General features: G+C 45.1%; 1 protein-coding gene across 2 annotated transcripts; it reads left to right on the forward strand.

Moving 5' to 3' along the window:
• Positions 1-2851: 2851 nt before the first annotated feature.
• AKT1S1 (AKT1 substrate 1) lies at positions 2852-13185 on the forward strand. 2 transcript variants are annotated; one of them, XM_075840204.1, is made up of 5 exons: positions 2852-2932; positions 5083-5583; positions 11508-11588; positions 12179-12327; positions 12779-13185. In XM_075840204.1, the coding sequence occupies exons 2-5, from the start codon at positions 5106-5108 to the stop codon at positions 12911-12913; spliced, it is 843 nt and encodes a 280-aa protein (XP_075696319.1). In that variant the 5' UTR covers positions 2852-2932; positions 5083-5105; the 3' UTR covers positions 12914-13185. The 2 variants fall into 2 exon arrangements, with proteins under 2 accessions (XP_075696319.1, XP_075696320.1); XM_075840205.1 differs by lacking the exon at positions 2852-2932 and adding an exon at positions 3583-3649.
• Positions 13186-14185: the final 1000 nt, after the last annotated feature.

A 14185-nucleotide genomic window follows, 5' to 3' on the forward strand; every position in this document is an offset into this window, starting at 1 on the left:
ATTGTGCCACAGTGCCCAGGTAAATCATGCCACTGTGCACCCTGTAGATAGAGCCACAATGCCCAGGTAAATCATGCCACAGTGCTCCCTGCAGATAGAGCCACGGTGCCCAGGTAAATTGTGCCACTGTGCACCCTGTAGATAGAGCCACAGTGCCCAGGTAAATCATGCCACAGTGCCCCCTGTAGATAGAGCCACAGTGCCCAGGCAAATCATGCCACAGTGCCCCCTGTAGATAGAGCCACGGTGCCCAGGTAAATCGTGCCACTGAGCCCCCTGTAGATAGAGCCACAGTGCCCAGGTAAATCATGCCACTGTGCCCCCTGTAGATAGAGCCACGGTGCCCAGGTAAATCGTGCCACTGAGCCCCCTGTAGATAGAGCCACAGTGCCCAGGTAAATCATGCCACTGTGCCCCTTGTAGATTGTGCCACAGTGCCCAGGTAAATCATGCCACTGTGCACCCTGTAGATAGAGCCACAGTGCCCAGGTAAATCATGCCACAGTGCTCCCTGCAGATAGAGCCACGGTGCCCAGGTAAATTGTGCCACTGTGCACCCTGTAGATAGAGCCACAGTGCCCAGGTAAATCATGCCACTGTACCCCCTGTAGATTGTGCCACAGTTCCCAGGTAAATCATGCCACTGTGCACCCTGTAGATAGAGCCACAGTGCCCAGGTAAATCATGCCACAGTGCTCCCTGCAGATAGAGCCACAGTGCCCCGGTAAATTGTGCCACTGTACCCCCTATAGATAGAGCCACAGTGCCCAGGTAAATCGTGCCACTGTGCCCCCTGTAGATAGAGCAACAATGCTAATGTAAATCGTTCTACAGTTCCCCCTGGAGATTGTGCCACTGTGCCCCTGTAGATAAGTGGGGACAGGGGTGTTTGGCAGCTGATTATCTCCTTTCTTTAATGAAATAACATGCACATCCTGCCTGACTCCCCCATAAACCTGCACACGTGGTTTGGCCAACCCCCAAAAATTTTAATAGAGACAGGTAATATCTTGGGGGTCTCTGACTTCTCGGCCCATTGTCAGCGTTTGATCCACATGCACCCATAAAAGCACCAGCACAGCATTGGCACATATTGGCGTTCCAATATCCCCACGTTCCCTACACAGACATTGCGGGTTTGTTGCATTTTTTTCGTGCAGAAATTCGGCAGCGTTTATGCAACATAAAAACTGGCAGATTCTGATTCTGCGCTGCAGGTTCATTTCTGCGCGTCTTTTCTGTTGATTTTTTTCCGCAGAGCGTGGACGATATTTCTTCAAATCTCATCCACTTTGCTGCAACTGCTATGTTCACACGGAGTATTTTGGGGGAGGAATATCTGCCTCAAAGTTCCAAACGGAATTTTGTGGCAGATATTCCTCCCCCAAAATACTCCGTGTGAACAGCAATTATCGCGCCGTTTTTCGGCCGCGGCCATTGAGCGCCGCGGGCATAAAACACGCTTTCTCCTGCCTCCCATTGAAGTCAATGGGAGGTCGGAGGCGGAAGCGCCCGAAGATAGGGCATGTCGCTTCTTTTTCCCGCGAGGCAGTTTTACTGCTCGCGGGAAAAAGACGCCGACGCCTCCCATTGAAATCAATGGGAGGCGTTCTCGGATCGTTTCTGCCGAGTTTTGCGACGCGGTTTCCGCGTCAAAAAACTCGGCAAAAGACCCCGTGTGAACATGGCCTTTTTTAAAGTTTTAATACGCAGAATTTAGCAATCCAGACGGACATTCTGCAGCAAACACGCAACATTCACACAGTGCAGATTTTGCAAATATATTTTATTCCGAAACAGAAACGGAACTTAAACAGAAGAAATATATGAAGAACGGCATTAGAGTTCTGCTGTCCTGCATCCAATTCTGGTTTTGGCTTACAAGATACATAAAAAATCTGCAGCAAATCTGCACTGTGTGTACAAGGACTTAGAAGTTTGTTTTTCCGGCTACTGAAAGTGTACCAGAGATTCTGATGGAAATTTAAGGATATTCGACAAACGCAGATATTCAGTTTGGGTGCCAATGCATCCTCTAGCTTCAGCCTTATACACACTAGCGTGCACATTTCGACCAGTAATAAGAGTGCGCCAAACAGGACCATATTAATGGAGTGGACCGCTTCGATCTGAGTCAAGTTACGTTTCACAGATCGCATTTTCCTCTGGAATCAGGGCTTCTAGGGGAGAACTTGGTCTGAAATACGACATGTGATGGAGCAGGCTGCAATTTTTTTATGAAATAACCATATTTTGATATGATGATATGCATGGCCCCATTGTAATGAAGTAACACCGTATTTGTGATCCGTATCCCAAATACACGTGCGTGCACCAGGCTGAATATTTATTAGAGAACTTGCAGGTACTCTCATTTAAAGGACTCTTTCCTTAGAAGTATTCGTGCATCTGACTTGTTGATCCCCCTTCTCTGTAGTGATATCCGTCTTGTCAGCCCCGGGTGTATATTATTATACACTAGATGGCTATCAAAACACGTGTCCTATGGGACTGTCTGGATCTATATTAGCGAACTGCGCTATGAAATAAACAAACTGAGGGGCGTGGCCAGTGTCACCTGCCTCCTAGGCTGAGGAGCCGCACTCTGCCAGCGGCCATCTTTGCTACGGGCAAGTGACTATCTACGGACACGGCTTTCCCCAAAGTATTTTAACGAAGCGACTAGGCGGTGACCTTAACGCGACTTTTCGGCAGTTTTAGCTGCATTAAAGCCATTAAAAGACTCCCTATGAAACGTCTTGGAAGGCAGACGCCATTTTTATTACTGGCAAGTAAGGTGATGGGCGTGAACATGGTGAAAAGAGGCGGGGTTAAGAGCTATAAAGGGGGAGGTGGGCGTGCAGTGGGATAGGTCGGCGGTGACGTTTGTGGTTGTGCGACCCTTGGGGCTTTTGGTTTGGATCTGCTGCAGGTAACAAGTGTGTTCCGCTCATTGTCATCATACGTGGCTCCTGTTTGTTGTGCCTACTCCATTGTCATTCCCCTTTATCTCCGTGTACCGGGGCCGTTCCCCTCCTCATACAGCCCTATTTTGTCAACAGCTTATTAGCACTTTCTAGTCATCTGTTCTAATGCTCTTTAAACACTGGAACTACATCTCCCAGCATTCCCTGTCATGCAGTGGTTATTGCGGGCACGCTGGGACTTGTAGTTCTGCCGCTTCTGGTAAGTCTTTCTTGCCTGTTCCTACATGTAGAAGTTTTTGCTAGACCTTTAAACGGGCCCCAACCTGAAGTCAACAGCTTATAACAGTGTTGCTTCTTGAAGGAGCTGCTAATATCCTCCACACTTCTGCATGTAAATGTCTGTAGGTTCAGATATGGAGGATGAAGCAGTGATTATAGGGGCAGGGGTTTTCCTGGACAACCTTTCAGTAATCCCATTGATTAACATTAGTCAGCCTCTTCCTGGCCTGAAATGACTGATAACAGAGAACACAAAAATGCATTCTAGTGATTCATGTTCATCTGATTTTCCTCTATTTCCTTGTAGCATGTCACCCGGTGTCTGATGTAATAGTGCTGAGTGCAGTTTTTGGTGCAGGTGAATTGCTGTGGTACCTGCCACTACCTCCTGCTGTGGGGACTTCACTTCTCAACTACAATAGTAGCACACATTCATCTAACAGGTCTGTGGATGCAAGCCAAAATGACTAGTCACTGACAGCAAGCAGACCACAAATCATTCCACTTAATACTTTAGTGCTTTCCCACCACTTACAATTTATATTCTATACCACAATCTTAGGATTGTGGGGTCCAACTACCTAAGCCCCCACCAATCACACCTATGGCTCTGCTTTATTTGCCAAACGACTCCCCTGAGCCTCTGACGGACCAAGACACCACCTCTAGGGACCACGAGCCCTCAGCCAATCAGAAGTAGTCTTTCTTATGACTCTTTAAAACTTCTGGACTGAGTCAATAAATTTGTGTTAAATCTCTGCCTGTCTAATGTCCCCTTCGACCTTTCCAGAGGATCAGATTTAGAAGTGTAGCTAAATGTATACTAATAGGTAATCGCTGGTTTAGTAGTGGCCTAAGGGCCTGTTCACACCTGCGTCAGTGGTTCTGCTCTCAGAGGAGCAGGACAACGAAAATACTTGACACTGTTGGTACCCATTGTGGTTTCTGGTATTTTCAGCTGATCTGTAACGGAGCCCCCCGTGCTGATGTAAATGGGTCCTAATGTCACTCCACAGGGGATTTTGGGTTCAAATTGCCTTCTCCATATGGCTGGGGGTCCATGACCGCAGCATTGCTTTTGAGCTGCAGAATTACCACAACTTTTAGGGGTATTTCTTGGAACCCCAGTCTTATTGTAATACTGCTGCTTATAAAGGTAACCAGTCGTATAAAGATGTTGTGCTACTTTTCCAAACTCCTTAATGTCAAATATACAGTGTTTGCCATTCAGGACTAAAGAAAAGCTGGGTGACAACTCGTTTGTGCAGCAATTGGCTTATGTTTTTACCTTCTGGGGGGGCAAAGAAGGAAACTGTTCAATAGGAACAGAATAAGGCTGGGTTCACACGAGCATGTTACGTCCGTAATGTACGGAACGTATTTCGGCCGGAAGACCCGGACCGAACTCAGTGCAGGGAGCCGGGCTCCTAGCATCATAGTGATGTACGATGCTAGGAGTCCCTGCCTCGCTGCAGGACAACTGTCCCGTACTGTAATCATGTTTTCAGTACGGGACAGTAGTTCCACGCAGAGGCAGGGACTCCTAGCGTCGTACATCACTATGATGCTAGGAGCCCGGCTCCCTGCACTGAGTTCGGTCCGGGTCTTCCGGCCGAAATACGTTCCGTACATTACGGACGTAACATGGTCGTGTGAACCCAGCCTCAGATGTCGTCTCAAGTGAAACCGGCATCACGTGAGCGCAGGTCTCCATTATATTGTATAAGTTACAGAAACTGTCGCAACCCGCCACGATTCTCATAGACTACAATGGAGAAATCTGTGGGCTGGCTCTCTATCTACAATGACTTACAGAAATATGGTGGTCCATATATATATTAAAAAAAAATTTAATGTTACTTTTTGTGTCTTGCAGGGTGCTATCATCATCTTTTAAACATGACTGACATGGCTGACAACCACAAGGAGTCCTGGGAGGTTTTAATCAATGCCGCAGAGCAATATCGTAGACAGACTGGCAATGACATTGTGCTAATCACGGCGTACAAGTCCAAGATGCTCACCAATTACGCCTACACCGTGCATGGCAATGGCGTGCTCCTGGAGGCCACCCAAAGATACCTTGATGACATTGCTGTAGTGCACAAAACCACAGCTCTAACCAGCCCCTTGCCCATCAACAAGGCAAATAAAGAGACTGCAGGGGGCAGGCAAAACTCTTACTCCAAGAGCTACCCCTCTATATACGGTAATGAAGGAATTTCTATGCTGGAGGACAATGACCGGGCTAATCTGGGCCCTCAGATTCAGGGGCCCGAGACACTCCCGCAACTTGATGCCCCAGATGACGAGGACTATGACTACAAGGAAAGCCAATTGCATAAGGCTACTGACACTGTTCCTAGTGATTCAACAGGTGAGGGGTGCACAGCTGGTGCCGGCTTCTTTTTGGCAGTGTACGTGGGTATTTATGATTACAGATGGAAGTTCCCCTCTCCTGATGTCTGCATTAGGCCCTATGCGCGCAGCCGTAATTTTGATCCGCAATTACAGACTCATTCGTTTCTATTGCCCACGGACACCTCCCCGTATATCTGCAGGAAGGCGTCCAGGCGTAGAAACGACCTGCGAAATCTAACATGTCCTAATTGGTTTTAGACCGTACTCTATCATGTAAATGCTTGTAACCCCTTTAAGGAAACATTAATTCTGAATAGTTAAACCGTTGTGGTCCTGTTCCTCCTAGATATGTGATAAAATTGCCATCTTGTTAAAGGGTAACAACTTCTGACATATAGTGACATGTCAGAAGTTTTGATCAGTGGGGGTTTAAGCACGGAGACCCCCACCGATTGCTAAAACGAAGCCGCAGAAGCGTTCAGGTGAGTGCTGAGCCGCTTAATGTGATTGTCTTTTCTCGGAAAGTCATTACGGCGTACAGGCTCAGACTTCCGATCGCATCCGTACACTGTTATATCGGCTTTCTGAGAAAAGCCAAACAGAGGCTCAGCACTCGCCCGAGCACTTCTGCTGCATCGTTTTAGCGATTGGCGGGGGTCTCGGTGCTTGGACCCCCACTGATCAAAACTTCTGACATGTCACTGTCAGAAGTTTTCTGCCAGTTGTTACCCTTTAACATTCTTATTGTCCAATTACCTGTAAGTTTCTAGGAGGAACAGCACCACTAACTAGTAAGTCACTCAATGATGTCTGTTTTCTAGACTCGGATGCTCTGCGAAACTTCTAGCTGTATCTAAAGTTTTATTTTTAAATCTGAAGCTGGAAGATTTGGCTGAGGTTTAAGGCCTCGTGCACACCGCTGCATTTTGCAGTCTGCAAAACCATGGCTCTGTTGCGGTCCATCTGACCGCAAAAAAACCTTCTTGCGTCAGTCATCAGGACTTGCAGATCCCCATAACTCGCCAGTAGTGGTGAATCTGCAAATCGGGACCGTCAAACGACTTGTCCTGCGTTTTTGCAGCCCCTCCGTTGTAATGTGCATAGAGCCATGATGTGCATGGGGCCATAGCAATGAAAGGGTCTGCAATTTCTCTGTCAAATTGTGGCTGCAAAAGCATTGTCATGTGCATGAGGCCTCAAATTTGGCATCTGAGGGCATCCCTGTGTTTCTTATAAGAATGCTGGAAATACTTGTACTCCTGGGTCTGAGTAAGTTTTCGGCACTCTCTCTCCTAGAGGGCATAATGGGCATGCACTGCGTCACTGTCAGAAGCCATTCATAATGCAAGGTTGGATAGAAGGTACTGCATCGGTCATGAAATGCACTTATTTTTCAATTATCTATATTTTTTTGTCCCGAGACACCGTGCTCTGTGACCATGTTACCTATAGTAACAAACCTAAGAAGGGGAAAGAGAGGGTGATTGTTTCTTAAAACATAACTTTAATTTAAAGGGGACCTGTTACCTGTTGAACTGGTTTACTGACCTCAATAGCACGGTCTCCCTGATTCCAGCAAAAAAAATATTCTGGACCCCTGTTCCAGAGATGTGGCCCACTGTTGTGTTAACTCCCTCTATGCTAATTTCCTGTAGTTGGTCAACAGGGTGTGAACTACCACCCAAGCTGCCTCATACTGATTGGTCAGCTTCAGAGGCAGGGAAGCTAGCTCCACCCTGTTGGCTAACACAACAGTGGGCCATATCTCTGGTATATGGGGGGGGGGGGGTTCCAGGGGGAAAAAAGCAGCACTGGAATCGGTGAGACATCACTATTAAACTCTGTAAACTAGTTCAACTTAGAGGACATGTCACTAGGTCATGTAAGTATTAAAGGGAATTCTTGTACACCAATGATTCTCCCCAAAAAAAAAAAATAGAAGCGCTGTTTTCAATTTAGTTGTAGTGTCCACATTTTCTACACTGAACCTCTAATGCCCCATGTGAAATTTCTGAAGCCCACAAATTGAACTGCTCCAATGTTTCTTCTCAGTTAGGGCCCCATTCACTTTGTGCTTATGCCCTATGATTAGCGTGTGTCAGAAAAGCTCCAACATACACGTTAAATATGTTCATTGGGTTTCCTTGGCCTGACAGAGGCCAAAAGTATCCTTTTTGGTTTCCTTCTGGCTAGTATAGGTCAGGGTTTCCCCAGAAAGAGCATCAGGTAACACTCAGCCTAGGGATTTCGGCCCTGGGGAAGCTCCTGACTTCACTGTCCATACACGGGCACTGATGTCAGGGGCTTCCAACTACAGTCTCATCCAGGGCATCAATCACTGACTGGAGAAGCCCCTGATGTCACTGTTCGTTGTCATTGACATCAGGAGCTCCGCCTAAACCCAGTACTTCAGGTAGTGCTGTCTAGGGGGGTTCAGCTGACCTATTCTACTGTGTGCCTATATAGTGGGGTACATCACCACCTTTGCCGTGTTAATGAGGCCTAAGGTGTACTCACTATTCATATTAGAAACCAGTAACAGAGTGTGTGTGTATAGATGAAACGCGTCGCCGATATTTATCAGTGGGATGTGAGTAAATGCCAGGTAACACGGATTCAATCTCTGGTCACTTACCAATTCTGGACTGCTAGGACCACTTTTACTTGAGGCGCAGAGCTGTGCTGCTGTCAATAATGCCAAGTGACTCATCTGAATAAATTACTGTGACCTGGCCTGTCAGTCATAGACTGCAATAAGACACCGCTCTAATTTAATAGGCTGTGATTTGTAAAATGGAAGCTCTGCCATCCCACAATAAAACTTCTAGGGAATCCGTCAGTATTCTTTAAACCCTCAAACCTGCTGATGGCACTACATACCGGATAGGGAGAGCAGCAGAACTATACGTCAGCCATGGAAGTTGCATGACAAATTTTTATATTGTCCCTGCACTGATTTCCAGTGACTCTATTCTAACAGTCTCCTGATTGGATGCTAGAGCTGTCGGTGAAGAGCCTGGATTGCTGAACAAGGGACTTCCTCTCTGGCACTTGTGATTGCTACTCTGACACATTTACATATTAAAGTCCCCAGTCACGCAACTTACATGACCGACACAACCGGTCTGGTTGTGCTGCTCAGTGTCCTGGATATACCACTGTCAGCTGGTTTATGGGTACAGCACTGCTGACCTTTTCCCTTTAAACGGTTACTAAATTTTGAGCAAACTTTGCATACATTAATAGTACGAGCAGATATAACTTAATCTTTTTAGAGAAAAATGTCCTTCACTTATCAGGCTCTCCTCCCCCGCAAAGGGCAGCATTGACGCAGCTGTCGTGTTAGTTAATGGTAATGCATTGTTGCAGGCAAATCTATTTGCCCACAAAATCACACCGCTATAAAGGATGTGGGTCCTTACTTTGACTGTCGCTCTAAGTCTCATAAGATGGATTTAACAGTACAATCTGCTCACGGAGGGTGCTACTGCTGTTTCTAGTAAGTCATGGCTCACTCCAGTGCTGGATTTGCAGCTACACTGATTAATACTTCTGTATAATTTTCTGTAGTTTCTATATATGATAGCGGAGCAGGATTTTCCTTTGCCATGTTATCTATACACCGCACACAGTTGTGCTCTGCCCACTAGCTCAGAACTATTTGAGACCAAGACTGTGGAGGATACAAGTCAGAAATAGTGTTCTCGTGTACAAACGCCATTGCTTATTCTAGGATTCCGTAGTTGGTCTGCTACAGCTGTGTATCCATAGCCGTCCGTAATTACAAAAGCGCCCATACACTTCTATGGAGATTCTGTGCCATAATTAGTCAAAAAAAAAAGGACAGGTCCTATAATTTCTACAGCACAGGATGCCTATCTGTAAAAAAAAAAAAAAAAAGGTGTCCATAGCCCATAAAAATTAATGGGTCTGTAATTACGGATGAAAAATACAATTGTGCATGGGGCCTTCCATACTTTCCACTTGTCTGGGAGAAGGCTGTAATACTGTGATCCACCACTCAAAGGGACATGAGCGCTGCTCATACTTTGTTACCTCTATCCCTTCTGTTTGATCCTGTATACTTGGTGTACTCCATGATGTGGTGGTTCACGTAATACATCAGGGTATTTACTATGGACATGTCAACCAATCTGGGCACAACTGCAAGGATGCTATAGACTATGCCTATACAGGGACTGGCATGTGAATGGTGGCATAACCTTTTGAGAGAGATGGATGTGTGTGTGTATATATATATATATATATATATATATATATATATATAGAATGGGTGTTATTCCAAAGACTCAGGACTCTGCTCTTTGTCAGATTGGGACCATGTGGCTCCTTCACAAGGTGGCATGGGTGCAGACGTTTTACTAGCCTAGAACCCCCTTCATTGTAAAGGGAAAAACAGGTTGCCCCCATACACATTAGGGCCTGTTCACATCAGCGTTGGCTTTCCAATCCAGGGTTCTGTCGGAGGTTTCCATCGGGTGAACCCCCGCAACTGAAAGTCAAACAAACCACCGCTTCCATTTCCGTCACCATTGATTCCATTAACGACTAAATCACTAATGCAGTCGACTGCGCTATTGATTCCGTCAGAAAAGAAACCTGCCGGAATGGTGACTAACGGAAACCATTAGCAATGTTTCCGTCACCAGTGATATCAATGGTAACGGAAGCTGTGGTTTCAGTTTGACTTTCCGTTGCGGGGTTTACCCGACGGAAACCTCCGACGGAACGGAAAGCCAACACTGATGTGAACAGGCCCCGTCAGTTGAGGTGGAGAAACCCTTAACTCCCTGTAGATCATATTGGGTTCTATTTCACTTTAGACCTGGTAAGGGTTCATATCCCATTCCCATAGGTCTGTCTTTTGACAAGCACCCAGTCTTTTGTCTATGTGGATTATACTATGATTTGCTTTTAGGAAGCGTAGACTGTAATATCAAAGCTCCAATAAGGGAAGTTTAGCCCTGCTCTTCACCAGCTGAAACGTGCATATAGTACATGAGGCTTTCAGTTAGTGACATTTGTTTTATGTACATAGGGTGGAGCTGTGCGGTCATCGCTTTCGTACTTCGTTCCATTGTCTGATGCAATGCAGACTGTATATTAACTGCAAACCTAAGAACGTTAAGATCTGCTCATTGTACACCCTTATTGCACTTTTTTTTATTTTATAAAATAGCGCCACCTATCAGGCATATGAAATGAAGTTTATGCTCATTTTAGCATTTGGAATTCTGTTAAGCGAAACATAGAATCCAGATCTCTTGCAGTTTGTATAGGCTTCAAATCGACAGAATGACCGTTGTCACTCTTAAAGCTACATGCGCACGTTGTGTAATTTTGGTGCAGAAAATCCAGTTTTACTGCAAGTAACTCTGTGATAAAATCCCCAATGGAGTGGTTTTGATGTGGCTTTTGATTACATAAACTAGTCATATACAATTCACAGGCAGGAACCCTGCACTGAGGGTCATTTTACATGCAGCAACCTATCCATGTAGATGAGATGACTTAATGTCTTACTTTGCTGGTACTGGAAAATATGCACGGCAAATCCGTGAGCAATGCACATCGGGTGCATTTGGCCTTACCTGTCGCCCAATATCCTTGGTGCAATGTAAATCAAAATTACCACTGATCATGGCTACATTTCATTTAGTGAGCGCTTATACCCATGCAACACTACAGGATTATGCAGTCCTCGTGATATTACTGGTTACTATTCTTCCCAGGCACCAGAACAAAGAACCTCTTCCTCCTGACAAACCTATGAATGTGTAACTCTTGTGCTTGGCCATCAGTTGTCCTCTAGGTGGTGCTGTTGGATCGGTCAGTCTATTACAATGCAGTAAGTTCATAATGGATTTTTTTTTTTTTTTTTTTTTTTTTTTTTTTTTTCCCATTTCTCCCCCTTCCTAGGACTGTTTGTGATGGATGAAGATTCAAATAGCCAAGACTGTGAACCTTTCTTTGAATCTGATCAAGAAGAAAGTACAGATGGTGAGTTCGGTATGATCTTACTCCTAGACCTTCAGAATTAACCTACTCTTTACACCTTCAAAAATAAATGATCTCTTCTGAAGGGATCTGGCTTTGGCACAAGGCTGTAAAGTAAGGGCTTGTCCACACGTAACTGAATTGCTGCAGAAAATGGTGCAGATTTTGCAGTGGTTTTCTCACTGTTGGGAGATGGTGACATCTCCTCTGAAACGCCGCAATTCAGTCCACTTTCCGTAACCGGAATTGACTTGCGGACAAATACGCAGCATGTGAATGAGATTTGTCACAAACCTCACCCACTTTGCTGCCTTGGCTTTTCAGTCTGCAGCTCTGGATGGAAAATACACAGCAATTCTGCTACATGTGAACAAGCCCTTAGAGGGATTGTCTATGCTTGTGTGAGCATCAGAGGGGGTGCCCGTCCATGCTAGCCAGAGCAGAGATTCTGCGAGAAATGGTGGCTCTGAGGGACTCGACATTATTAGATAATACATGGTCGTCAATCTATATGGGATCTGAATTAAAGTGCAGTTTTTTTGGGGGGTTTTTTTCCCCCTCACATGATCCAACAAACTTGTATCCTCTTACAGATGGCAGCCTGACTGATGATGCTCCTGGGCATCTTGTGCCCCAGCGCAGCCTCCAGCAGTACGCAAAGTCGCTCCCAGTCACTGTGCCTGTGTGGGGCTTTAAGGAGAAGAGACAGGCCAATAAGTCATCGGATGAGGAAGGTGGCAAGGTGAGGATGTGGGGGTCTCGGCACTTGCTTCAGTGTTAATGTATATGCTCCCTCAAACTCCACTTTAGTAGAGAATCATCCAGCTTCTGTCTGCCATATTTAGGGCAGAAATCTGTTTTCATGATGTCTTGCACAGAATTCTGAAGACCGATGCAGTTTAAGGCCCAGGAAAGGCTGCTGACTGCATACTATGCTGCAGCATGCATGTCACAGGCAATGTGCCCCTCTCTGCAATGGGCTAGAATTCGCAAAGATGATTGGTAACAGCCTTTACAGGAAGTAGCCTGCAGGTGATTCAATGACCACAGCAGAAAACAAGGCTGTGCAGATTTCGATTGGTCACCCAGGGCCTTAGGTTGCTGCAATGGCCCAGACTCGATCTACCTATTTTCTGATGTATAAAATAGAATTCCTTTTTTATTGTGTACTAAATCAAATCCTCTATCTGCAGTTTCCTTCACCAGACCTGGACCGAATTGCTGCTAGTATGAGAGCTCTGGCTCATGACACCACGCAACCATTTGGTGATCTTCCTCGCCCACGACTGAACACCGGTGACTTCCATATAAAGTACAGGAAATATTAAGAAGTAACAAGTGGCTTCATCTGACCACTGGTCTGAACACTAAGGACTCCCGTCAGAATCCAAATCAGCAGACGAAGCTTCATGTATTGTAACGTCCCATCCATTAGGAGGCTGACTGGATCCCTGCCTAATGGGGGAAATTTTTAATCTTTTAAATTGGGGTTGTTTTTTTTTCTGTGCCCATGGTGGCCAGATTTCTCAGACTGGTATTCTTTCAATTATGTGATCAATTTTTTACCACTTTTTTTTTTTTTTTCTTATTGCCTTAATAAAAAGAGGAATAAACAATAAGTTGTCTGTGTGGGGGTTTTTAAAGGGCATCCTGTAAGATACAAAAACACAGTATACCATCTTACAATGGCAGATTTATTCTCTTATATGGCATGACATTTTCCTGGTGTGAACAAAGGTTAAAGCTAACTTTTTTTTTTTTTTTTTTTTTTTTTTTAAATTTTTGCTTTACTCTTTTTAGATACAGCAGCTCTGTATTCTCTATACAGAGCAGCTGTCTTGTTAGTTGTTCACTGAATCCGTCAGTCCCATGGACTTGGCAGCGTGTCTCCGACATACAAGATCCACCTGTAAACTATGAGTTAAGATCCTAACTTAGATGTGATGGCTCAAAGGTGGATCCTGCATGTTACACGCAGGACCTGCTGACACTAAACCCACCAGGTCTGTGGGACTGACTGATTCAGTGAGCTGCGAACAATACAGCTGCTCTGTATAGAGAATACAGAGCAGCTGTATCTTAAAAAAAAATAAAAAAAAAATGGCATTTCAAAGGTTTACATAGCCTGAAAGGAGTCTTTTTTTTTTTTTAAATTTAAAGGCTATCTACATCACTTGGCACTACCTAGAACTCCCGTTTGTGTTGCTGGAAAGGTAGACGCTGTGAAAGTCAATGTATCAGGATCACAACCCTGTCGTTCATGATCAGTGGGGATTCAACTGATGTATTTTACATGGGTGAAATGTCAGTCATGGTCATTCAGTTAAGGTGACTCCACCACTGACTACTCAACACACGGGAACCCTGCAGCTTCTTAGACAGACTTGCTTTTTTGGTTAAAATCTGGGTTATTAATGGCTTCCATCAGGGTCTAGGGTGTGAAGAGTTAAGTATGGAAAACATGTTTTTGTGGTATTCTTAAAATGCCCTTCTACTTGGCGTCAACATACTTTAGTTGTCTGAGCCTTTAACTATTGTATAAGGTCTGTAGGCCCGCTTCGTCACTTTTAAAGCCATTGTTTATTAGACGTTAGTCATGA

The sequence above is a fragment of the Rhinoderma darwinii genome, chromosome 10 (assembly GCF_050947455.1).
Source record: "Rhinoderma darwinii isolate aRhiDar2 chromosome 10, aRhiDar2.hap1, whole genome shotgun sequence".
Lineage (NCBI taxonomy): Eukaryota > Metazoa > Chordata > Amphibia > Anura > Rhinodermatidae > Rhinoderma > Rhinoderma darwinii.

What these genes read in the sequence shown, in the direction of transcription:
- AKT1S1 (XM_075840204.1), top strand. Translation starts at nt 5,106, where the DNA reads ATGACTGACATGGCTGACAACCACAAGGAGTCCTGGGAGGTTTTAATC. An exon ending in TGTTCCTAGTGATTCAACAG is followed by an intron (nt 5,584 to 11,507) that starts GTGAGGGGTGCA and finishes CCCCCTTCCTAG; the next exon opens with GACTGTTTGTGATGGATGAA. An exon ending in TCAAGAAGAAAGTACAGATG is followed by an intron (nt 11,589 to 12,178) that starts GTGAGTTCGGTA and finishes ATCCTCTTACAG; the next exon opens with ATGGCAGCCTGACTGATGAT.